Source organism: Protopterus annectens, chromosome 2.part0 (genome assembly GCF_019279795.1).
Source record: "Protopterus annectens isolate FY-2018-M chromosome 2.part0, PAN1.0, whole genome shotgun sequence".
Classification (NCBI taxonomy): domain Eukaryota; kingdom Metazoa; phylum Chordata; order Ceratodontiformes; family Protopteridae; genus Protopterus; species Protopterus annectens.
Genome location: NC_056728.1, coordinates 252,165,092 through 252,192,863, shown reverse-complemented (window position 1 = coordinate 252,192,863; position 27,772 = coordinate 252,165,092). Strand labels below are relative to the sequence as shown.

The following is a 27,772-nucleotide window of genomic DNA, read 5'->3' as shown; positions in this document are numbered from 1 at the left end:
TCTTGCCAAAGAACTAAGCATAAATTCCTACATAACTCGCTGGATTGCCAGCTGGCTCACAGATAGAATTCAAGAAGTCAGGGTAGATGAAGCCACCTCCACCAAGAGACCAGTCAAGACTCTGTGTTGGGCCTGCTTCTGTTTGGCATCTACTTCTCAGAAGTCAAGGGTAGTGTCAAAGGACTTTGGCTCATCAAGTTCACAGATGTCTGTCAGTTAGGAGCTATAGATTTCTCCCACAACACCAGCAATCCTACAAGAGGATCTAACAAACAAATGAATGGTGCAAAAGTCACTGATTAAAACTCGTTGCAAGAACTTTATTCAAGGTATCGTTTGGGAAAGCATCCTACCAAGCTAATTACTTCATTGATAAAGCACCCCTGGGAGTTAACCTAATAGTTGGCTGTCTGGGAACATATGTAGACAGTAACCTGGTGTTCGACCAACACGTAGCCAAAATAGTTAGAAAATCATTCTTATGTCACCCAACTCATAAGCAAAGGTATGACATCCAGGTCCAGGGAAGTAATAGTACTACTCTACTCAGCCCTTGTCAGACCCATCATGGAGTACAGTGCCCCTTTTGGTATCTACTTGGCCCGTCTTTTGCAGCAGTTGTACTACCCTCAAATGTTCCTTCCCAGGAGATTCCAGGGCATGACTACCCAGTCCTACACAGATCACTTTAAGGTTCTATCTTTGTACTCTGTCTCCTACAGGTTACTGAGGTGATCTGTGGCTAGCACATGAGGCATCCTCAGATGAGCTCTGATGGATCTGTTGCACATCTGCAAAGCAACCACCACCAGAAACACTAGATCCAAGGACCTTAACTTTGCCTGCAACATGAATAGTACCTGCCGGAGGCACTGATATGTCTCTCAAAGAATCCCCGTGCTACAGGATAAGCTCCTCATCTTACATGAAGCTTAGATCACTATTCAAAAGAAACCTCGATCATTGGGTCAGAAATCACAAATTCACCCCCAGTCTGGCCCCCATGTCTCTGATGGACAGAGATTGACAAGTAAGTACATTAATCCCCAACTAACATACCCTGCCCCACATAACCCTTGGCTGCTACTTTGCTAAAATACCCCACCATACAGGTGTCTATGGTACTCTGGGACAAAACTGGGTTGAGTTGGGTTTCTTGGCCAGGCTTGTAAAAACCCTGATGGTCATTAGCCTGGTATTAACCTATGAACCTATTAGTAACCAGGCATTTGGGGGAAAAAATTATATCTTCTTGATGATTTGAACATTTAAAAAAAAAAGGTTTTCTAGCTTCCAGTGTCTCAATACTTGACTATTAGTATTAGATATAATCTTGCAGCTGTAGTGAAACCACTGAAAATATCATACTTTACCAAAGGCAGAACATGCATCATAATCTGAGCCAGTTCTACTCGCAAGTAATTAATTTTATTGAAATGTGGAAGTCCTTAAACTACTCACAATTGGTATTCTTTTCTTTGGCATCTTGCTGCTGACCTTAGGACTGCTTACTTGACCACTTGTCATTTTGTTTTGAAGTACTGCAGGATGTTGGGTCTCCCTCACATGAGATGCTGATGTTAAGAGGGATGTGAACAAAGGTCTGGCTTATTTTTAATTTACATACATAGAATTTTTCAGTGTTTTGAGCATCTAACTCTTGTTGTAGGCAAGCATGTAGCACATAAACTGTTTTTTAATGTCAGGGCAGAAGAGTCCACAAACCAACCCCCATGCATCCATCGATGTAACAAATAAGTTCTGTACTTAAATGTATGAGAATCCCATTTCTTGTTAGAGATGGTTTCTGATAAAGTTGCATTTTAGCACCATAAAAATGAAGTTGTGGTAATTGAGGTCGGTCTCTCCAGTCATATTTCATTAAATTGTGTGATGCAGAACCCTCCTAGATACACTGTTGTGCAGTGTACTCATTGCAGATATTTTGTGTGCTGCTAAACAATTTATTGCCATGGAGAGCGGTCTGTATGTCTCCTGCTCAGGCCATCTGGTTGCTTTTCTGTAACTGGCCAGTACTTGCCATCCACTCTGAGCCTTAGTGAATTAGGGTAGTGAGAACTTTTATAGTAACAGAACATGTGCAAAGCATGTGCATATTAGAGTGTTGTATACAGAATTAAGAAAAACTGTACAAACAAAATGCCATCTGTTATACATACCTCAACTTGTAAGGAAAGCTTTTATGATTAGAAAGTTTTCTTAAGATCAAATAAAAATGAACAATACATACTACGGTGGTGGTGCTGCGGTAGCGTTGTCACCTCACAGTAAGACGCTGTCCGGTTCGATTCTCAGCTAGAGCGTCTTCTGCGTGGAGACATGCGTGAATGGGTGTACCTTCGTTGAAGGTTGTGTCAGAGCTGGCAACTCGGCATGTAAAAACCTACTGCCAATCATTAGCGGACCGGAGTTCCGCTGTGGCGACCCCTAACCAGTAAAAGCCGAAAGACACAACACAACAACTGATTGTGTACACAGCTTAACAATCTTGTATAAAAAATTATAATAGCTCAAAATACCAGTTACAGTGCTAATTGAAGATTATTTTTATTTTTAGTTTTGACAGAGGAATAATGCAAGCAAGTAATACAGTCTTCAGCCAAACACAAAAAAATGAAAACAAACTAAAAAAAATTGTTGCCGCATAAATACATTGTAGGTGGGTAAGTGATTGCTATAGTAATGCATTCTTTCCTCACCTTTCATCCATGAGAGAAGTCTTTCACGTCCATCCTTTGTATTCTCAAGGAAAACAGCTGGACTTTGATAATAAAGTTCTGCAGCCTAAAGACAGTGTGTTTATAAGGCTGCAGAGGTATCTTCTGAGGCTCTGACCTTTACATGTTTTAAGACGATGGTACGTGCATGGAGATTTTAGAATTCTGAAGAGTGGCTTCAGCCTTTCAGTCAGCATCATAATTCACAATTTTTAACTGAACAATTGATATTTAACTGTGGTGATATATTTCAATGCTGTTTAATTCCCCACTGTAGGAATTGCATTGTACAAAAAAAAAAAATGACTGAACATGGGCTGTATCAAATCTATCTGCATTAAAACTGAGGTTACATTTACATAATAATTACATGTTTATCCCTGTTATCTGTTTACAGGAAGCAGGTTGCCCAGTACACTTGATCTAGGGGGATGTGTTCCTACATCTCTGTAATTTTTTTTTTTAACTGAGGTTACATCACTTTTAGGAACCAGCCTTCATGGAATCCCAAACATAATGGAACTTACCCTTGCTTTGTGGTGATGTGAAGTCTAAGTATCAATGATGCGGGGCACAGCCCCATAGTGTCATTATGAGGGCTTGAATCCTTATTTGCTGTCAGATATACTGTACTATAGGCATGTAAACTTTTATCCCTAGTATTTGAGTCTTTATAGGGATAAGTGCATTTATTCCCTTGCTCATCTTTGTTTTTGTACTGCATAATTTCCATGTTGTAGTTGTGGCATTATGGTTCTGTGACACGTACTTTTGGTGGTATATTTGATATGGTGTTGTTTATGCAGGTTGCCTTTGATAAACTGCAGTAGAATTTATTTTAAACTGTGTGTATTTGAGTAGTTCTAGTTAATGAAGAAATTCTGGTGAGATGCCAATGTTGGGCAAAAACTTGCTTTAATAAACTCTTCAACACCAGTTTTTAGTTTTCCATATTTTATTGAGTTTCAATACTGCTTACTGTTCCAACTTCAAAAGCCTTGCTCTACTTGCAAGAAGTCCAATGCACTTCAGTAATGTTTCATTACATCATGTGAAATGGCCACAAAATGACTATATTGCGATCTGCATTCAGAAATAAGCAAAATCTAAAAGTAGGAAAATGTGGTATAGAAAACCACAACAGGCATAAAATGAGCAGCAAATATTTGAACATTTTGACACTTTGCTGTGCTTTAATTTGGAGTTTTCCTGCTATTTTTAATGAGATGTACAAGTTTGTGGAGCAGCACAGTAATACAGTGCTTAGCTTTCCTGCTTGTAGCACTTTGTTCCCTAGTCAGGTTCCTGGCTGGGGTGGCTTCTGTGTAATTTATCTGTTTTACCACTCTCTACTTAGGTTTTGAGTAATATCTCCGTTTGCATCCTGGATTCCAAAAAGAATACCAGTATGTGCATTGGTGATACTTCATACTGCTCATAGGAATGTACCTAGCCTTGCGTGTGTGTTGCTTCTGATAGACTGACAGTTCCATTTAGGACTAGTTTCTTCATGCCCTATGACCATTTCCCTGCTGAGCTAGACTGTGGCACCCTTTTATGACACTAACTAGAATAAAGTGTTTATCAAAAAAAAATAATGAATAAATTTAATTTTGGCCATCATTTGTATAAACACACTTCTAAGTATACAAAGCTCGGAAAAGTGAATATAGTTAACAGTGACTTCCTGAGAAACCTTTTTGGTTATTTTAAAATCTCAAACAGGATATGAACAGAAGCATGGAAAACGTCTGTACAGAATGTGATATATATTGTTGGTAAAATGATGGCAGAGCATTGGGAGGTTCCCACATGATAAGCTATAACTGCAATTAGGAAGGATGTGTTTAAGTGCTTTGGTTAAAATGTTGAAAGAAACCGTATCAGCTACCTAAGTTTGTTATGACCTTGCATGCAAGAGGCAGCGTGTAAAGCTATAACACACATCCGGTTGGAAACATTGTCACCACAGACATGCATGCAGGCACAACACATTTGGATTCTGGCTTGAGAAGAATATGCTGAAAATAAAAACCTGATTACATGCCACTGTTTCAAGAAAGAAACACTTTTTTTTTTTTTTTTTTTTTTTTAAACAAGGAACATCTTTATTAAATTGTCATGTAACATAGGCCTTGTTACATTTGTATAAATGTCAAACCACAGTGACACAATCTCAGTTGCAAACATTATACATTCCAAACCGTGCCGGCACAACTGTAGCTGCAAACATTGTACACCACTTTTGACATATTCAGTCATTGTTAGTCACATTGTTAGACTAATGGCTGTGTTTCATCTGATTGGTTCAGTCGGGGAGGCTGAGTGGAGTCACCATTTCTTATTGGTTCCCTTGGCCAAGAGACATTTATTCTGGATGCTGATTGTAAATCCTGTGACTTAATTTATTTAGCGAAATGTCAGACATGTACTTCTTTTTATATTGGTAAGACCAATAGGACTTCACATGAAAGAGTTAAACATCTATATGTTAGTCATCAAGAAGATAATAGAAATGCCTTAGCTAAGCATGTGATTAATAATGATTCAACCCATAGGTTTTTTTTGGCCATAGAATTGATTAGCAAAACAATTAGGCTCGGGAACATAAAGAGCCACATAGAAAAACAAGAGAATAAATGGATTGAAGTTGCAAGCTGATAAAGCCCATGGCCTCAATGAAAAAGTCTCTTTGAAACCGTTTTTGGCAGACAGACCTTTTATGCACCAAGTCATAATTCACAGAGTTCTCTCACATTTAGTCTTTCATTTATTGATACATCCATAGAGATTCCTATAGTTGTTATACCTTCAAGACTGGTCAGCTAATCATTGTAATATAGCTCAGTAATTTATTATAACAGGTTTTATATGATTGGATTTTATATATTATTTCATGTGATCCGATAGGATTGTGTTTCATTGTATGCTTCACCATATTTAGACATTGTGCCATTTGCACATACATATTTTTTAAGTAATTTTGTAAGAGTTTTTTATAGACACATTAGTTGTGTCATAGATTAATTATACATTTGATTTTTATTATAATAGGTTGGACACGTTAATATTTATTTCATTATTATTATTATTATTATATTTGCCTACGTAAATACATGTAGCTTGTATGTTTCATATACTTTGCATTCTGTATTATGGATTCATACTGCCATCTAGTGACGTTTAAAGATGTTAATATGCCTTTTTATATTTTCTTTTTTTGCTAATGGTGCTTCTTAAAATTTAATATATGATTTTAAAATAATGTATTTATACTTGCAATGATTTATCACAATGATAAGATTATCTGCCTGCAGGTAGCCCTCAGTCGGCCCGAATACCAGAATCTTGGGATTTTTGCATCGGATGCTGTCACTTCTTCCATGACGTCAGGTCGTCAGGGGTATAAAACATGCAGCCAATGCCATTAGCTTTTCTTGCCAAGCGGGAGACCAAAGCAGAAGCAGTTCGCAAGTGCCGGTTGGCCACGATCTGAAATTTTCATTCGCGTTTCAAACCTGAAGTCTTCTAAAAGTAAGTACCCTGTTGGGGACCTTTTTTCTTGCTTTAACCAATGTCAGAAAAAGTTAACAATTGTCTTGTCTGTGGAAAGCAAATACCTCACAGAGATTTTCATTCTTACTACGTCACCAGTTTAGGCCCAGACCACGACGTTCCTTGCTGTCGGTTTTGTGCCTTGTTCAGTGCCCAAACTATTTGTCTTCTGGCTATCTTTGTCACTAAATTCTTTCGCTCTCATTTTCCGTATTCCGAAATGGCTCAGTTAAGCCATCTGACTACTGATCTTCCGAAAAAATGTAAGGATAAAGACAGAGACAGACCGCATAGGTCCAAAACTGCAGATGAAGCTTCCGTTAAGCTACTCGCCAGTCCGCTGATACTCAGTGAGGTACTTTCGCAGCCCCTGATACCCACTTCTACAGATTCACAGGCCTCTACTGAGACCCATTTGGAGTCCAGTATGCCGCGAGATGCTTCTTCGACTATGGAACCTGCGGATGTCTCTACCTTGGAATGGTCTGGAGCCGCTGTGCAGGCATCGGCTTCTGAGGGTGTATTCAGGCCTTCCAATGCTCATATTAAATGGACTACTTCATTTTTTACTAAAACTACCGAATTTTTCGGACCCAGAGTTCACACTACGCCTAGGAAACAGACGACCAAAGCACATTCTCAAGCTCCCATGCCTCAGAAGCAAATGCTTAGAATGGCTGAAGACCTTATTACCTTAATTAGGGGAAGCCAACCTTCCCCCTCTAAAAGACAAGAATTGATTTTCTTTCTGATTCTACAGACAATGGGTCCGATGACTCTGACCCCCCCTGATTACCAGGACATATCCTTATCCACATATGAGGATTCAGATGCAGAGGATTCCATTCATGAGGATTCCAATGCAGAGGATTCCATTCCCTCTGTCTCCCCTCCAGAGGACTTTTCTTTCGGTGAAACCTTGCATACCCTAAAAGAGCATTTCTGCTGGGAATGCCAGGACTACCCTCAGTCAAAAAAGAGACTCAGGGAATTTTTAGACTTGCCTAAGCATAGGCCTCTAGCTATTCCCCCTGTCCTGGATATTGTAGATGATGTCTTCATGGAATCAAGTCTTACCCCTGGTACTTTACCTCCAGCTCCTAGAAAGCCTGACTGGTACTACAGAGTACCTGACTCTCACAAATTTCTCTTTAAAAATCCTACTGCGGATGCAGAGACCATTTTCTAGGGACCTAAAGGTATTAAGGCTACTACAGCCAAAAACCCTACCCCTTCGGGCAGGGATTCTAGGGCTTTAGACAGATGGGGGTAAGAAGGTATATACCTCTGCAACTCTTGCCATCAGGGCTTTAAATTGCTAGTTTCACATGTTGAAGTACCAGCAGCATATTATGGGACTAATTAAACAGAAAATTATGTTGATTCCTGATTGTGCAGAAAATAAAGATTTACAAGAGTTAATGTATTCTGCTAATCAAGTTGGTAAACACACCTTGCAGTGTGGTTTTGATGCCTTAGAAGCATCTTGCAGGGCTGCTGTCAATGGGTCTGTTCTGAGAAGGCATGCTTGGCTGAAGGAATAAATCTTGCATGACCATGTCAAAGCAAAATTATTAGATGCTCCATTAAATCAAGAATGTTTGATGGCACAAAAGCAGAAGAAGGTCTTAAAAAGATGGAGGAAAAAGCTAAATCTATGCAAACTGTTAAAGATTTCTTACAGGTACAGCCACCTAGATTCAGTAGGCATTGGCCTTCAAAGAACTGGTCCTTTCCAGTCCCTCCCAGGCCTTCTCAGTCCAAGCCCAGGGACAACAGACCACAAAGATTACAGTCTCAGGGTATGCACAGATCTAAACAATGGAGTGCTCCCACCTCAATAACAGGGAGTGGTAAGCCACCCTCTTATGGAAAAATTTCACAATGACTTCTGCATCCTTCCCAGCCATGCCGAAGTACTTGCACCCCTAGGAGGAAAACTCGCCTTGGATCTTAAACATTGTATCCCAGGGACACAGATTTTACTTCCATTCACTGCCAACCTCAAGCGGATTGCCAGACCTTCCTTCAAACCAGTGGGCAGAGGCCCAAAAGCAAGTAATTTCTCTTCTCAGTGTCAGGGCTATTCAACCTGTTCCAACAGAGCAAAGCGGATAGGGTTTCTACTCCAGACTGTTTCTGGTGCCCAGAAAAGAAAACTCTTGGCGCCCTATCCTGGGTATGTCAATTCTCAACACCTTCCTGGTGGTACCAAAGTTCAAAATGCTTACACTCCAACAGCTGCTGCCTATGCTAGCCAAGGACTCCTGGCTGGTCACCCTAGACTTAAAAGAAGCTTATCTGCACATCCCCATAAGGGAATCTTGCAGGAAATATCTACGTTTCAGGGTAGGCTCTATGCACTATCAGTTCTCTGCACTTCCCTTTAGCTTATCTACTGCGCCCAGGGTATTCACAAAGTGCCTGGTTCCAGCCATTGCATACTGCAGGCAGAGAAACATTCAAATGTACCCATACTTGGAGGATTGCCTGATTCAGGCGGGCAGTCAGGAATTGCTACTTCAGCACCTGACATTTGTAAAGAGACTCCTAACTTCTCTGGGGTATACCATAAATGAAAATAATTCACATCTGGTACCCAGCAAAGAAATTGTATTCCTGGGAGCAAGCTTGAACACAACTTCCCAGATGGCATTCCTCACTCCAGAAAAGCAGGCTTGACAAATTACTTCTAACTACTGTTCACCCAAACCCAGCTATCTGCAAGAAAAATACTGCAAGCCCTAGGGTTCATGGCCTCATGCATTCTACTAATTCCATATGCAAGACTGCATATGAGGAAACTGCAATGGTACTTAAAAAGTCTCTGGTGTCAACATTCTCAGGACCTGGAAACAGTGATTCCGATCATTCCTTGCCTAAGGACAGAGTTCCTTTGGTGGACAGAGGCCTGCAACCACAACAAGGGACTCACTTTCACTCAATCCCCCACCTCCCAACCCCTGACAATAGACGCATCAGACTATGCATGGGGGCACACGTGTTAGGCAAATGCATTCAAGGCAAATGGAGCACAAGACAAATGCACCTGCATATCAATCAAAAAGAAATGTTGGCTGTACAGAATGCTCTGACAGCCTTCAAATACCTTAGCCTTCCAGGACAACTCTTGATAAAGACAGACAACACCACCATCATGTGGTACATAAGCAGGGGGAACTCATTCCTACCCACTCTGCAGGTTAGTCAAGGCTCTGTGGAACACAATGTTGAGCAACCAAGTGCACCTGCAAGCTCAATTCCTGCCAGGCAAACAGAATTCACTGGCAGACGACTTAAGCAGAAGTCTAATGGACCCGCACGAGTGGAAACTGAAACCCAATTCATTCAAGCTTCTAATCCACAGGTGGGGGGCACCAGAGGTGGACCTCTTTGCTTCTCCTCAGAACCATCAGTTGAGCAAATTTTGCACCAGAACTCCCTACGGCCAAGAATAGAAAGTGGATGCCCTATCCTTTACATGAGAAAACCTCTCAGTCTATGCCTTTCCCTTTCTGCCCCTCCTCTCGAAAGTACTACTCAAGATCAAACAGGACAGGCCAAGGACGATCCTTATTACACCAGACTGGCCACGCCAGCACTGGTGTACCCACTTTTACACAGTCTGACAACAGTGCCACCCTGGCACCTGCATCAGACCCCCCCTCTCTGCTGTCCCAGCAGGAGGGCCAGATTTTGCATCCTCAGCTGCAAACCCTGAACCTAGCAGTCTAGCTGCTAGTCAGCTTTGCTACAGGGGCAGAGGGCAAGGCCATTTCAAAGCAAACCATCTCCAAATAGATAGCACACTGCATCCATTTCTGCTACAAGCACCATGGAAACCCTACCCCACAGGGGATCATAACCCATTCCACTAGAGCTACCTTAATCTCTACAACATTTCTCAGGGGAGTCCATACCAGGGACATCCTGGAAGCTGCAACCTGGAGTTCAGTACACACCTTCACCAAGCATTACCACTTACCTGTCTTTTCTAAATCCAGAGCTGGTTTTGCTACAGCAGTTTTACAAGGCCTGCTAGTCAGCCGTAACACTCCTTGACTGCCTCCACCCTTCCTCAGCTTTGGGAGTCAACCCAAGTGTGATGACTGCAACAGTGAAACATGAAGAACATCGTACAGTTGTGTACACTTACCATAAATGTAGATGTTCGAGTGTATTCACTGTTGCAGTCCTGGTTACCATCCCTCCAGCCCTCCTGACTTTTCTGTACTTTCTACCGATCCTCTTTTTTTGGATATGTCTTATGGCAATGGTATTTACTTTTTACTGGAGGTGTTCCACACCATGTAATTTCTTTCTATTTTGGGGGCTCCTGACATCTGGGGCAATAAAAACTGATGTAATGGCGTTGGCTGCATGTTTTATACCACTGACTACCTGATCTCATGGAAGAGGCAACAACATCCAATGCAGAAATCCAAAGACTCTGGTATTCGGGCCGACTGAGGGCTACCTGCTAGCAGATAACCCAAGTGTGATGACTGCAACAGTGAATACACTCGAGCATCTGCATTTATGGCAAGTATACACAACTGTACTTTCTGGTTTCTATTAAAACCTCTACCAGTGCTGGTCTTTAGTTTAGGACCCCCCTTATTTCTTTCTCTTTGCCTATACTCTGATATCAATCCTTGATATGGAAGGCAGTCTTCAGCCTGCAGTCCAAATAAGTTCTTGGCATCTTTCCTTTCTATTACCTTTCACTCTCTAGTTGTTTGCTCCCAGTACCTTGGTTTCTTTGCCAGTTTTCTCCTATATATTCTCATCCCCACTTGCTTATTGTGTGTATCCCTAGTTGCAGTCATCCCTATTGGCAGAATCTCTTTTCTCCATTCCTGCGTTGGCTTAGTTCTTAGATATATTCTGCTACTTTATGAATACAATATTCTGATTATTGTTTTCCATAAAGGTTTGCATCCAAAATCCCAGTTTCACCTTGTTACTTGAGCTTCCCCTGTGTTTCATCATCATCATCTCTTTCCACTTTGAATTATAGTTTCCTCATTGTGCTATGTATAGGAGCTTTAACGGTCTTGCTCTGAAATACCCATTTAATTAAGGTAATCCCAATCTGACCTGTTCTATTAGAGGAATAAGATTATCTCACTTGACCCTTGCCATCTTTCCCATCCAGATAAAGTTTTTCAGCTCTTTATTAATTGCTATCCACAACTTCTCTAGTTGATAAAAATATGCCTGACCAGTGTATAAGATTAAAGGGACTTAAAGCATTTTAACTGCTTGTACCTTACTATCAATAGCCATATAACAGAGCTTCCATTTTCTCAGTTTTTATATTCTCTTTTATTGAGATTCTTCCCACATATGTGTAGCTGCCACACCAGTACCATTTTTAAACCATACTCCCAAATACTTCATTTTATCATGTTCCCATAAATATGGATATTGCTGAACCAATTTGTGTGTGGGTACATAATGTACCGCTATTGCTTTTGTTTTTGCTTCATTAATTTTGTATCTCAAAAAAGTTTGAAACTATCTCCGTATGTTCCACAGCACTGTAATGTTCCTTTCTGGTTTTGATCCTCTTTTCAACAGATAGTTAGGAAAGTGCCAGGGTCTCTTTTTTATTATTACCCTTTGTTTGTATTTTGGTTGTTATTGGTACATGATCTGAAAAAGTTATTAGGTGCATATCAAGACCTTCAATTAAATGCACATGTTCTGTGAAATTTGAATTCTGTCTACCGTAGCCCAGTTTATTTATTTTGGGGGAATAATATGTAAATTCACACCAAATTCCTAGTATTGAATTCACATCTTCCGTGCCAAATATTTTCATAAATGTCTTTAAAAGTCTACCCTCCTTTGTTTATATTTCCCTTTCTGGGCCCCCTAGACACATCTTCACTGTTGCAAATCAAATTCCAGTCATCTCCTGTAAGTAATATTCCTTACTGAAAGCTGATTATTTCTCCCAGAATTTTCTTTAGCTCAGTTATAGCAGTTTTCTGTGGAATATAAATACATGCCCGTGTAATCCCCCTCCCTTGCCAGCAGTAGCCCTGTAGTACTACAAATCTAACATTATTGTTGTTTTTTTCCTCTTGTATTACTATTGGAGCTCGTCTTGCAGTTAATACAAGTCCTCCTCTCTTCCTTTGCTACAAGTATTCCAATGATTAACCATCCTGAAAAACTTTTCCTTTTCAAATTCACATTGTTATTTCCAAGTGTCTCCTGCAGCATAGCTATTTGCACTCTACATTTTTAGTATACTTCACTACTATTTCTTTTTTAGATTTATCTGTGAGACCATTAATGTTTAAAGACATTGAAAGAATCCTGTTTTTGAGGGATTATTATTACCACCTTTTATGTATAACAGCTTTTTTAAGTGTCTAGTTCCAGCTTTTGTGTTGCATGCATTCAATGTTTTGCAGGTTAATCTTTTATACAGCTGTTTCTTGTCGTCTCCATTTCAGCCTCTTTCACATCTTGCAGAACTTTGTTTTATTGAGTAACCCTCATACACACACACCCAATACTCCCCTAAAAACTACTAACTTAACACATCAATATTTGAAGATGTACATAGCTTTAAGTTTTACCCCCTCAATAAGAACAAAAGTTCCAAACTAACAGCCACACACAAAGACTCGAGCTGAACAGAAAGAAGGCTTATCCAAATTAAGACACGTAGTAGAGCCTGTGATTCTGTTAAGTGCTGTTTGGTTTTACCTTCTCTTTATAGCTCTCCCAGCTGAGAAAACACTTAAATTCTTTCAGAAAACATTTTTTTCAAGCCATTTCCCTTTATCAAATTGTCTGCTAATGACATGAGGAACAAGATACAGGACTGTTTACTAGAAAAAAGGCCTTATAATATTCAATATTTTTCATTTATTTGCTTACTGTTAAAATGTATTAATGTATAGAGCTAAAGGCCATAATGCAGTCATTTCCCTGTGTAAGAATGAGAAAAAGCACACTAGTTTTTCTTTTGTCATGCTCTTTTAACCAGACCCCCCTTATTTCCTACATTGTAGTGCCTACATTCTTAAAAGTAAAAAGGGAGAAAGAGAGAAGGGAGAAAGAAACAAAACAAGATAAATAAATAAATATCCAGCTACAGCCAGAAAAGTAGCTAAATTGCAGGCCTTTGTTCAGAGTTTTTTTTTGTAGTCTGAGGTGTTTATTCTGCAAGGGTCTTTCAGTGCACAGTGACAGTTTTAACACCTCTGCAGTAGTGTGGCGGGGGGACTGTCAGTTCCTCTTGTTTCTGTTGAACTACAAAAGAAAGCCCTGAACAAAGGCCTGCAATTTAGCTACTTTTCTGGCTGTAGCTGTATAACTTCTAAGCATAGTATAAAACAAGGTCTGAGCCAAACGTAAATGAGGGTGATTACAAACAGAAAAGAAGCGGTCCTTTTACAGAAGGTAAAGAAGATAAGTGACCCATACAAATCCCATTATATGTCAATGGCATGGGAATTCAAAGTTACTTCCTTATGTTAGGTATTAGTCCTACAAAGCATAATGGGAAAGAGAAAGGGTTGAGGGAGAGCAAGCTCACGTTGATACAGCAAGCCCCATTGGTACCCATGTTCTGGAAAACAGGCTGAATTACAAATAAAGCACTTAAGAGGATTTTGAGGTATTAAATAGCTAAGAAAAAGACAAAGTAAAAAAAAAACATATTTTTTTTTAGTTCTAGGGTGGAGTTTTCCTTGAATGACATGAAGTAGGGCATATGCTTTAGATTTCCCTACAAGTTTAAGAAAGTCCAATATTTTCAATTCTTTATTTTCCTGTTCATCTCTATCTCCCAAACTCTGTCTCTGCTTCATCCCCAGTGCACTCTCAATTCTTCTAGTCAGCTTGTGTGCTTTTTTCCCCTCTCCATCATTTTTTGTTGAAACACTGGGGTAGGTTTCACTGACACAGCGCCTCTGTGGTCTTTATTACCAGAAGAACAAGAAGCAGAATCTTCTGATTCACAGCTCATGTTTTGTTGGACAAATGTTTGTGTTTCTTCCTTAGCATGTACTTCATCAAAAAAGTTCCTCCAGGGAAAAAAAATGTTTTGAGGATAGCAGAGTACAGCAGTTTGAATCTCACCCCTGCTTCTCAGCATTCCATGTATATTAAAATAAAAGTATTCCACTTCTGACAAGTGTGCAGTGAGTAGTCATTCTCTGAAAACACTCTGCTGTCCCCAACTTTTATTACTTTGTCCTTCTACCATAGTTTTGGCAGAATCAGCTCCATTTGCTGGTAAGATTGTATTTTTAGTTTTAAAGGTCTGGGTTGTTTTCTCATAGTCAGGTTTGGAGCAGGCACACAATGTGCCTTTTCAATTAACAGTTCCTGTTATGGAATACCAGTCCCCTTACTTATTTGTTTTTTCATAAAATTAACAGTCTGTTCCTTCCATTTTCTCTGGTACCGCAGAAAGTGCCAGGTTTTCCCCATGTGCTTTGTCCTCCAATTCTGTTTTTTTTTAAACATCTCTTCTTGTGCACTCCTATATTCAGCCAGCCTTTTCTTCATTTCAATTTCTGAGTTTTGCAATTCTGTCACCTTATATGTACTCTACTGGCCTTTCTTTTATTTTAACCAGGTCTTTGTGCAGCTGCTTTATACTTTCCCCTAGGTTGCTGGAAGTCATGTCTGGAACTTGCACTGCTGCTTTCTGAACAACTGCAGTACTTTTCCCAGTCTGTGTTTTTTCTTCAACTTTTGTAGCTGACTTTCCTCCAGGTCCTTTATATTTTTTTCCTGGCATCTAGGCAGTGCACCTCCTAGTCAGTTACTGAATTTTATCTAGAACTCTAGGTCCACTGGCTTTCTGTGCTAAGTTTTTTTTATAGACTGGGAGAGCCATAATTGAGCTGTTACTCATTGTGCAGTCATCTTGGGAGTCCCAGTAGCATACAGTCTTATTGCACATTTGACAAGTTTGTTTATAAACTTGGTTCTTTTATCTGTATTACCAGTTCTATGTAATGTTTCAGAATCCTTAGTGGTTAGACTTGTGCTTCTCCAAATGAAAGCTGGATATTCAGAACACTGAACTAGCTGTTGTCAAAAGGGAAAAATCGTCACTACCATGGCGACAACTTGGGCCATCTGCCTCCATAATACTTTGCTTCAAATGTAAGATCTAGAAATTAGAGAGAAGGAATCTTTCCTCTAAAGCAAGAGAAAGACCTTTTTAGAAATACATACTGCGTGCCTTCTAAAAAATATGTATGCATGGAAATAATGTATTTTTGCAGTTACAGATAAAACCTAAGTGGGTCATGGAAATGAAATATGTCTTTGCCCATATAAAATTCTTATAGTATAGTTATTTCTGGCAACTTGGTACTGAGAACTTTAAGGGTATACTTTTTAAATGGAATGATCATTTTTGCCGCATTATACATTACAGGTTGTGACTTCCCTCCTCTGGGCCAGTGATCAGGGAGCCTCAATCTTCACCAGTGGGAAACATTTACTGAGAAAGAAAATCGACACACGCAGTATTTTCTGATACAGTTCTCTGCACTAAGTCCAATTTCCCTTAAGAGCACCCAGGGAATGCACCTCTGTACCCTAAATAAAACTCCCCACTGACACAGCTATAAAGTTAAGTCCTTAACTGGGTGTTCCAAGCCAAGTCCTCCACCACCCTCTCTGTGAAATCAATGCTCTGAGGGTCTGTGTTCCAAAATAGGTGACACACATGCTCCTTGAGATTTGATTTTCACGCACACACCTGAGAAAGGGTGGCACAGCTTACCCGCTTTGCTGCCTCCACCCAAACTATAAGGAAGGTACACTGCCACCAGACCACCCACATAGCCAGATATTCTAAGGCTCTTTCTAAGGTACCCAGTTGCACTCAGTAAAATTAATACCTATACAAATGGTAGTGTTTGACCAAGCGGCAAGGCTTTCAAGAAGGTGGAGCCACAGTGCCGGTAAATAAATGCAAATACTCTCAAAAGTTAAATATTTTCTAAAAGACCAGCCACAATGAAATGGATAGATATATTTAATAATAATAACATAAACTTGAAAATACTGAATATCTATTTACAATAAACACCAGAATTTCAGTCCTAGGAAATATAAAAAAAAAACCCACAGATGGAAAGACTCGGATACAGAAAAAAACACATTCAACTAATCTTGCTGTATTTTCCTAACTGAATAATTACTATTCCCTATTTATTTGCTAGAGCAAGGCAAGATGAAGGTGGATAAGTGTGACTTGTCAAGTCCAAGAAAACAAAGTGCTGAGTGCTACTGACACACCTCTGACTAGTATCTAAATACAATTGCACTGCTGGCTACAGAATGACATCACATCTGGTCACCTGACTGCGTGATTATCACACTACCCCCTCACTAGCACCTGAGCCAGGATTTGGCACAGACTGACGCACACAACTTTACTAAGGCTTAATACAGCACCTGGAAGATATAAAACAATTCCAAAACTTCTACCCTTCCTGCATAAAGGCTTTTCATAAATAGTGCATCTCTGGCTATATTCAGACCAGTGAGATGAAAGGTTTGTGGCCTAAACCAAGTCATTTAATTTCAGGCTATTTTTCTTAAGGTTAGCTGGACTGAGAAAAAAACCTTTCCTTCCAGTATTCTCTGTTAAAATGTATACATTTCAGCAATTACAACAATATAGCTTGACATACATGTATATTTCTTTTCTGTTAAGCGGGACCCACTGTTGATACAATGTTAACACAAGCAGCTTTACAAATACATTTTTAACAGAAGCATATATACGAATCAGTTTGATATTCAAATGACATAATCCTTTACAAAACTCCAGCAAGCTATGGTGGCATATGTTACACGTGCACTGCCCTACTCTCCCTAGTACAGCTGCCACTACCTCACTTCATCACACAAGTAATCTTATTGAATATTCATTTAAACTATGGACAGGAATGTTTTCTCAAGCTCTGAAAGTAGCATGATGGTACAAATCTAAAAGTGCCAAATGATGTGACACTATGTAAGAAGTAACAGATGGTATGTTGTGTGCTAAAGAGAAATTACCTCTCACCCGGGGTGTTGCCTGTCATAAGCCCAATAGGAGAACCTTTCAGTACACAACCCAGCATATCTTAACTGTGATGGACATATTTTACACACTGCTGTTAGTCCAATTGCTTAATTTTCCTGAGCTTTTTTCATAAATATTATGAACACATAAGCAAAAAGTACATAAAAATACATTTAACAGCTGTACTATTTATATATTATATTCATTGTGAAATGTCTTAAAAGGTTATGCAGAAGGCTAGGCTGCATTATTGACCATTAACAGGAGCAAACATACGGTTTTGTTGTGTTCTATTTGACATGCATTTTTTTATTAGCATATGCTTATTTAAACATGTTTCTTTCATAAATATGTCAAGTTATGGTCATAGAGAACATGTTTGGGGCAGTATTAAGATGTACTGCAAACCATCTAATGCAACGTCATAGTGACACTCTGCTGAATGCACGGTTTCCAGAACCATATGCTGCACACGATGCAGTGAGTACTTGTGTAAATGTGAATACACAAAAGACACACATGCATATGTCTGTGCATGTGTAGAGGGCTGCCCTTTAGCACAAGTAATTGTTGATTACTATGGATGCGGTGTTGAAGCAGATAAAAGATATTCAATGTACCTGTTTTGGTTTGTAGCAGCAGTCATCCCTGGTGGGGAACATTCGTCACAATGCTGGACAGTGGGTTAAGCTGATATTTGTACACATTTGTTGCAATTATGCTGGGTTTTTTAACTGAAAATTAAACTGGAGTATATTTATTCACTTAGCCATCTGATTTGTCATCTGTGGTTTCTGGAACAACTGCCAGCTTTTTACGTGGTGGTGTGTACAGAGATAGGGTTCATGGCAAGCTGGATGACGTCAGCATACCTCCTTATGTGAGTTAACAAATGGCAGTGTGGACAGCAAAAGTGTGCAACTAAGTGTGAATTAGCATTTCTAAAATCCAGCATGTTGTGTCATATGCATGGCTGTGTGCTTGTGTGTACTTATAACAGATAACCCAAAAGAGAGTATCCTTTCTCGGATTTTGGCCATACCACAGTTAACCACCTGACTTGCTGTGGAGATTCTTCAGTATCAAACTGATGAAAAACAACTTGTAAAATACACAGTAATACTGATCTAGTAGAAACTCTGTAATTCAGGCTCAATTCATCTATAAGTGATCAGTAGAGTAGACTTGTACACAGAAATGTGTAGTGTTGTCAATGATGCTTACAGATAGCACGAACAAGTGCTGTGTAGTGTAGTGCAGTGTAGTGTTGTGTGTGTGTGTGTGTGTGTGTGTGTGTGTGTGTGTGTGTGTGTGTGTGTGTGTGTGTGTGTGTGTGAGATAATGGTGGGGGAAGGGCACATTCTTTGCATGCATGTAATCCTGTAACTCAGAATACACAATGCATGAAGATTGTATCCCCATTTAATGATTTGTATTAATTTGGCATTGTTTAACTCTCCTTATTAGCATGTATCATGGGTACCACATTTAAAGATAAAACTGTTTTGCAAGGTTTAACAGGTTCATTAATGTTTTAATAACGTATTGTTCACCTGTGCTGTTTTACTGGTTTAAGTAGTTGGCTAAAATATTACCTGCTTCTTAATGGTGACAGACATGGCTCCCATTTTGTACTGTATTGTGCATTTTTGCACTGTATTATTAGATATTGATGCTGATGTATCGGAAATATGCAAGTATGATTTTATTTTAACTTTTCTGAATCTTTAACAAGTCACCATCCTAGCTTTAAGAACACCTTTTTACTGTGGCGGGATATGACAAGATTGCCCTTGTGAAGCAGATGTATTGAAACTGTTTTTTCCATGTCCATCTTGTAATATTGTTTTTTAAATCTTAGAACTAGATTGTAAGCATACAGTGGTAAGCGTCACTAACATTCATTTGAAAATCATCTTTTTGTAGAGGATATTCTTAACCAGACTTCAACTTAAGTGTACTTATTTCATGTTTTAATAACTAGGATATCTAATTGAACCATGCCTATCTGGCAAAAGTCCGGGGAGCAACGTTTTCCACTGTATACAGTGACTAACCTACTGAATAATGTTAATGTGGTGTAAGAAATTAATAGTTGACATGGCATAGATGGCTAAAAACCATAGGTATAGCCCAAGCGACCTACTTTCGTTTAGCACCTGGAGCATCTAATGTGCTGGCAAGGCGGGATGTGTATGCCCATCCAGAGGGGAGAATAGTTGTTATATCTGCTTCCCAAGGGGAAGGTGTGGTCCACAGAGGGGAGTAGCCCTAGGACACTGTCAATCAAAACCGGGGTGGGGAGGTGGGGAAACAAGGGTAGGTCATAATATACCCCCCTCATAGTAGCAGAAGCAGTTGTTGGCAGCATGCCTCATGACACCCTTAAGATCCACTCCACCCTCAGCTCATTCCAAGAAATATGAAGGTGGAAGGAGGAGCAGGTAGACCCGGTGATGGATGGGGGCATTGGATTGGCTGGACTGAATGAAGCAGGGAAAGTGGTAGAAATCGGTAGCCAGTTAATTTTTACAAGCAATTCAGAATGTAGTACAGTAGGGTAAGTGTAAGAGTATCTGCCATTATAAACGTGTGTAAGCCATATTTTGCATATAGAGGGTTCCCCCTGTGAGAAGCAGCCTGAATGATCAAATTAGTTTCTGCCATGTCAGTATCAGATTCAGACATATAATGGCATTGATTTAAGCAAACCGCTTACCTTTTTAAAGTAATGTCATTGTATAATTCTAACTTGACTCTTGTTTTTCTTCACGAACTTAAGTCAACGGTAGTGTATTTGCAGGGAGCACTGTATTAAAAAAATAAATGTTTCACATTTCTCCACTTAGCATAAAAAATGGTGGCTGTTATCTCAAACATATTGGGTAGCTACACTGTCTTGCATTTCACTGTTCGTTCATTCTGCTTATGAGGTTATATTAAGTTTACATCATGCACAAAGTGCAGGGCACTGTAGTGGGAAGTAAAATCTTAAAGCATATGCTGAAGAGGAAGTAGGAAAAAAAATGAAAATGCCTAACAATATCGCACTGCAAAGTCAATGTGTACAAATGTAGTAGCAGTAGCAGCCAATGATAGTCATAGAAGAAACTACACCTACAGAACAGTTAATGTAGAAGAAGTGATAAGGAAAGCAGAATAACACAAACCCAGTGAAAGGTATTGCAAGTCTAAAGCCGGGTGAGGGGAAGAGGTAAATTATGAAAAAAACTCCAAAGTGGGACTTGGTAGAAGGGGAGAACAGACATCAATGCATTAAAACTAGAGTGGGAAAAAATCTGCAGAAGAATAACAGTAGTAAATCTAGGATACGGTCAGATCAGTTATTTACTAGGTCTTTTCTTTAAACCTTTACTAGACTAAGATCCATCTTTCTTCACATCCATGACGAGAGGTTTGATCTGCCCTTTTTCAAGTTTACCTTGAACTTGTATATTTATGATTTTTAATGTGTTTTTGATTATTTGCGTATTTATTACCACGTGAACTAGGTTAACTCTGGTTTGTTCTGATACCATGTGTTTTTTTCTACAGCATTTCAGTTTCTAGCATTTATATCTCATTGGTGCTCTGGCAGGACCTATAACCATAATAATGTAGAAGTGATGTCCCCAAAAGAATTGCATGCATGGCAGGAGCTGTAACCATGATAATGCAGAAGTGATGTCCTCCAAAAGAACTGCATGCATGGCAGGAGCTGTAACCATGATAATAACATAGAAGTGATGATGTTCTTCGTCTCACATTGCTGCAGTCATAACCTGTGGGTAGTCCGCTGTCCTCGGTCGGCCCGAATACCAAAGAGCTAGTCTGGCGTCGGTCATTGTCGCCCAGAGCTGACGTCAGTACGTAGTAGTACTTAAGCGCATGACCGACGCCATATCCTCAGTCTTTCTTGCCGTGTGGTCCGAAGCAGAAGCAGTGTTTGCAAGTGCCGTTCGGCGTTCTGAAATTTTCATTTATCGAGTTTCAGACCGAAGACCAAGTTGGGCTAAGTACCCCATTGGGGAAATTTTTGTCTTTTCTTGCCTCAGTTATCCGGATGTCAGAAAAAGTTAATAATTGTATTTCTTGTAGGAAACAGATACCTCATAGGGATTATCATTCTTTCTGTATTCCTTGCTTGGGGCCTGAGCACGATGTGGTCGGGTGTCGCTTTTGTGCTAGATTTAATAAGCGCACCATTAAACGAAGATTAGACTGTGCCAGGCTTGTTTTCGGTAAACGGTGTAACTATAACATGCAGTCGGATCCTCCGATGCCCGCTACCGCTAAAAAGCGAAAAGATAAATCTTTGAGGTCTAAACCGGATGAGTCGTCCGTTGCGGACGCCGGTTCTACAGAGCCTCCAGTTGAATCTGTGGATCCTGCCGAGGGTTCGGCTGAATCCCAGGGGGAACCTTTACTTTTGCAGGAGTTGGCCTCTCAGGAGTTAGGCCCGGCTGAGGGTGCTTCTCAGGTATCTGTAGTTCCATCTTTACAAAAGGTTATTAGGCCTTCTACTTCAGTGGCTAAAGGCCATGCTAAGGCCAAACCTTGTCTTGTTGGCCCTGGTCATAGTTCTAGCTCTCCAGCCCCTGTTCCTAAAAAGCATATGTTGAAAATGGCAGAGGACTTGATTACTTTGATCAGGGGTTCTACGCCCCCCCCAGAGAAGAGGCCTAGGGTGGAGGCAGATTTAGAGGGAATGGATCATTCTTCAGACTACTCTGATTCCTCAGCTGAAGAAATTCAGGATTTCCCTTCCTATTCAGATTCGGATGCAGAGGACTCCTGTCCTTCTGCTTCTCCTCCAGAGGATTTTTCTTTTTCTGAGACTTTACATTCCATGAGAGAACATTTCAAGTGGGAAGGCCAGGATTTTTCAGATTCTCGGAAAAGGCTTAGGGAATTTTTGTTTCTGCCACAGCATAGGCCCTTGGCTATTTCTCCTGTCTTAGATGTTGTTCAGGATGTTTTTTCTGAATCTTCCCTTAATCCTGATTCTTTACCTCCTGCCCCTGTTAAGCCAGACAGATACTACAGAGTTCCAGAAGCACATAAGTATTTGTACAAGAGTCCTAGAGCTGATCCGGAAACTATTATTCAAGGTCCGAAGGGTGTTGGGGCTTCTGTGGCTAAGAATCCAGTTCCTTTGGATAAAGATTCTAGAGCGTTGGATAGGTGGGGGAAAAAGTGTACACCTCCTCTGCGTTAGCTATGAGGGCTTTGAATTGCCAATTTCATATGCTGAAGTATCAGAACTTTTTGTTAGGCCAATTGAAATCTAAGGTGGATGCTTTATCTGAGGGTATAGAGTGTAAGGAGCTCCAGGAGTTGGTTCATGCATCAGATCAAGTTGGCAAACATTCTTTGCAGTGTGGTTTCGATGCTCTTCAGGCTTCATCCAGGGTGGCTGCTACAGGTTCAGTTATTCGTAGACATGCTTGGCTTAAGGATCAAAATTTGTCAGAGCATGTTAAGGCTCGGATTTTGGATGCTCCTCTTCAATCTGAAGTACTTTTTGGTCCTCCTGTGGAATCAGTTTTGAAAAAGATGGAAGATAAGGCTAAGTCTATGCAGACGGTCAAGGATTTTATGCAGGTGCAGCCCCCTAAGTTTAGTAGGAATTGGCCTGCTAGAGGATGGTCTTATCCTTCTTCGGATTATCAGTCTAAGGGCAGGTCTAGATGTGGTAGAGGCAGGGCTCACGCTCAGGGTTCTTTCAGACCTAGGACTTGGAGTTCTCCTGCACAGTCTTCTGGTGAGGGCAGGGGTCAGCCCTTTCGTAAACAGACCCAATGACCTGTATCTTCAGCTGCCAGACCCTTCTTTACTGGCAGCTCCTCTAGGAGGAAAGTTGGGACTTTTCAAACAAAACTGGCATTTGGTCACCCAGGACAAATGGGTGTTGGATATAATAAATCAAGGTTACAAGTTTTATTTTCACACTTTTCCTCCTTTCAAAGGCATGCCGGATGTGCCTCCTCAGCAAAGGCTGGAGGCTCAGGAGCAAATTTCTTTGCTTTTGCAGATGGGGGCAATTCAGGTGGTCCCTCCGTCAGAAGTAGGCCTAGGATTTTATTCCCGTCTATTCCTAGTGCCAAAGAAAGGAAGCACTTGGAGGCCAATTCTGGATTTGTCCATTCTCAATACCTACCTAGACATTCCAAAGTTCAAGATGTTAACATTGCAACAACTTCTGCCTATGCTAGGCAAAGATCACTGGATGGTAACCCTGGATCTCAAAGAGGCCTATCTTCACATCCCTATCAGGCCCGGCTACAGGAGATTCCTGAGATTTCGGGCTGGTACTTCTCATTATCAGTTCTCTGCATTGCCCTTTGGTTTATCTACTGCGCCCAGGGTATTCACAAAAGTTCTGGCTCCTGTAATTGCTTTCTTCAGACAGAGAGGAATACAAATTTATCCTTATCTGGACGATTGCCTGATTCTTGCTCAAGACAAAGACAAGTTACTACAACATCTCCAGTATGTGATTGCAGTTTTAAGGTGCCTAGGGTATTCTGTGAACGAAATAAAGTCCAGTCTAGTGCCCTCTCAGGACATGTGCTTTCTGGGTGTGAGACTGAATACAGCTTCTCAGATGGCATTTCTGACCCCGGACAAACAAAGAACTCTTCATCTATACTTCCAGCAGTTATCAGTAATGTCCAGGCTGACTGCAAGGACAGTCCTTCAAGCCTTGGGGTTTATGGCATCTTGCATTCTAGTACTTCCCAATGCCAAACTGCATATGAGGAAGCTACAATGGTATCTCAAAAGTGTGTGGACTCAACACTGCCACGGTTTGGACACTGTCATTCGGATTATACCTTGCATCCAGAAGGAATTCTTGTGGTGGGCTCAGGAATGTCACCTAAACAAGGGACTCTCTGTGACCCGACCAGAGGCGAATCAGATCCTAACGGCGGATGCCTCGGACTTGGCTTGGGGAGCACACTTCAATGGGAAATGGATACAAGACATGTGGCCTCCCAAACTACTACATTTGCATATCAACATGAAGGAGATGTTAGCAGTCCAATTTGCTTTGATGGCCTTCAAGGACCTACTTCAGCCGGGACAGGTGTTGATTCAGACAGACAACACAACAGTCATGTGGTACATCAACAAGCAGGGGGGAACCCATTCCTACCCTCTTTGCAGACAAGCAATGATTTTGTGGGAGACTGCTCTGAGTTTGCAAATCAATCTTCAAGCACGGTTTCTGCCAGGAGCACAGAACTCCCTAGCAGATGTATTGAGCAGGCAAATTGTGCATCCCCACGAGTGGAAACTGGATCCTCAGGTATTCAAACAATTGACCGTGGCTTGGGGAACTCCAGACATAGATCTGTTCGCTTCTCCACTGAATTTTCAACTGCCAAAATTTTGCACAAAGATGTTCCACCCAAATGCTTGGAAAGTGGATGCTCTATCTTTCAGTTGGAACAACCTTCACGTCTATGCTTTCCCCCCCTCTGCCTCTTCTTCCCAAGGTACTCTTGAAAGTCAGGCGGGACAAGCCTTGCATGATTCTAATAGCACCAGATTGGCCACGTCAGCATTGGTATCCTCTGCTGAGGAGTTTAATTCAGGAGCCTCCTTGGCCTTTGCCACAAATTCCTCATTTGTTATCCCAGTCAAACAATCATTTTCTCAATGTCAGGGTGCAGTCCCTGCATCTAACAGCCTGGCGTATTCTGTATTAGAGCCGGTGGGGTCTCAGCTTCCTCAACAGGTTTTAGATGTCATTTTGGAAGCCAGGCGGCCTAGTACTCGAAAAGTTTATGCTGATAAATGGAGGAGATTTTTTCTTTGGAGCACAGCAAAGGGCTTTGATGTTTCAGTACCTAATTTGAGTTTTGCACTACAGTATCTTACTGAATTACTGGACAAGGGTTTGTCATTCTCTTCTGTGAAGGTTCATGCTGCAGCCATTTCTGCTCACTATGATTGTGACCCTCCTTTATTTTCTCACCCTTTGTTCAAACAATTTCTTAGAGGGGCAAAGAATATAAGACCCCCACGTAGAGCTCGTTACTCCTTCCTGGGATCTCAATTTTGTGTTGGAGAAGCTTACTTTACCTCCTTTTGAACCTGCAGCTACGTCAGAGTTGAAGTTTTTGTCTTGGAAGACTGCTTTTTTGTTGGCCATTACTTCTGCTAGGAGGGTATCTGAATTGCAGGCACTCATGGCAGTTGAACCCTTTCTGATATTCCATAAGGATAGAGTTTCTTTGCGTACTAACTAAAGTGATTTCTAATGTGGCCTTGAACCAGTCTATTCATTTGCCTACTTTTTATGCTGATCCCCAAAATAAGGGAGAAAAAGTCTTGCGTTCTTTGGATATCCACAGGCAGCTACGTTATTATTGGGTTGCAAACTGGCTGAGTAACAGAACCCACAGGGTCAGAGTTGCTGGCGCCATGTCAGACTCTAAGCCTGTCACAAGTGGTGTCCCACAGGGCTCAGTCGTGGGCCCACTCTTGTTTGGCATCTACTTTTCTGAAGTACAAGCAAACACAGGAGGGTTATCGCTGACAAAGTTCGCAGATGACTGCAAACTGGGCGCCGTAGTTGAGAACACATCCGACACAGATATCCTTCAGAAGGGTCTCACAGAAACGGATAACTGGTGCCAGAGCCATGGCCTCAAGTTGCCAAGAAATGCATAGTCATACCCTTCGGGAAAAATAAGGTTACCCCTAGCTACCATATAGGTGGCAATCCCCTGAACACAGAAGAAGTTATTAGGGACCTGGGAACCCAGGTTGACAGTAGCCTTTCATTCGACACTCATATTGCTAAAGTAGTTAGGAAGACCTTCTACATTGCCCACCTTATCATGAAGGGATTCACATCTAGATCAAGGGAAGTCATAGTCTCCCTATACTCATCACTCATCAGACCAATGATCGAGTACAATGCCCCATTCGGAATGTATCTGACCCGACACTTGCAGCAGCTGGTGAGGCCACAAAAGTTCCTCACCAAAAGGATAAAGGGTCTCAAAATCTGTCTTATGCTGCACGACTGAAAGAACTCCAGTTATATTCAGTTGCATCAGCTTACTCAGAGGTGACCTATGCCTGACATACAAGGCCATGTCAAACCCAGATTTGATGAATATGCTTCATCTCAAAAAATCTAGATCCCTCAGAGCCACAAGGGCGGGTGACTTAAACCTCGACACGGTTATTAATAGGATGTGCTGGAGGGATAGATTCATCACCCAAAGACTCCCTATGCTGTGGAACAAAATCCCGGTTTATGTGAGGCAGAGCACCTCGCTGGCCTTGTTCAAGAGGAATCTTGACCAATGGATGGGAGATCGCAGATACACCCCAGGGGTTACCTCAGTGTCACTGCTCGACAAAGGCACAGCTAAGGGGTGGCGTAAGCCACAAAACTATGGCTAGGCTTATAAATGCCCTCGGGCAGATAGCCTAGTATGAACCTATGAACCTATGAGCAGAACTAAAGAGTTCAGACAGACTCAACAATTATTTGTTTCCTTTGCTTTGGGTTCACAAGGGAAAGCTGTTTCAAAGCAGACTATTTCTAAGTGGATTGGTCAATGTATTGCTTTTTGTTATTCTCATCATGGGAAGAATGTTCCTGCTGGGATCAGACCTCATTCTACTAGGGCTACTGCCACATCTACTGCTTTTTTGAGGGGGGTAGCTACTAAGGATATTTTGGAGGCAGCTACTTGGAGTTCAGTACACACTTTTACTAAGCATTACCATCTCCCTCTTTATTCCAAGTCCAGGGCTGGGTTTGCCACTGCAGTTTTACAGGGCATGTTAGCAGCTCCTAATGCTATTTAGTTTGCCAGCCTCCCTTTTCCTTTGCTTTGGGATTCTACCCACAGGTTATGACTGCAGCAATGTGAGACGAAGAACATAGTACAGTTTTGTACCTACCATAAATGTAGATTTTCGAGGATCTACATTGCTGCAGTCCTATTATCCCTCCCTCCTTCCCCTCTATAGTTTGTGGTGGCTGTGTTTCTTTTTGGGATACTCTTTATTTACACACTGGTGGTTGTTGGGTGTTTACTATTTTGGCTCTGGCCTTTCATTTTTAGGCCTTCTGACATCTGGGGCAAGAAAGACTTGAGGATATGGCGTTGGTCATGCGCTTAAGTACTACTACGCACTGACGTCAGCTCTGGGCGACAATGACCGACGCCAGACTAGCTCTTTGGTATTCGGGCCGACCGAGGACAGCGGACTACCCACAGGTTATGACTGCAGCAATGTAGATCCTCGAACATCTACATTTATGGTAGGTACAAAACTGTACTTTCCCCAAAAGAACTGAATGCATAGCAGGAGCTGTAACCATGATAATAACATAGAAGTGATGTCCCCCAAAAGAACTGCATGCGTGGCAGGAGCTATA

The 27,772-nt window shown here is 41.0% G+C and overlaps 1 protein-coding gene across 1 annotated transcript in view; it reads left to right on the top strand.

The window, feature by feature from the left end:
* The window catches only part of LOC122792731 (cingulin-like), a 1,533,502-nt gene that overhangs the window by 843,454 nt on the left and 662,276 nt on the right, over nt 1-27,772 (top strand). The window contains exon 12 of the mRNA XM_044060313.1: nt 18,128-18,238. Within this exon, the coding sequence (XP_043916248.1) occupies nt 18,128-18,238 (111 nt within the window). The remainder of the gene's footprint in view (nt 1-18,127; nt 18,239-27,772) is intronic.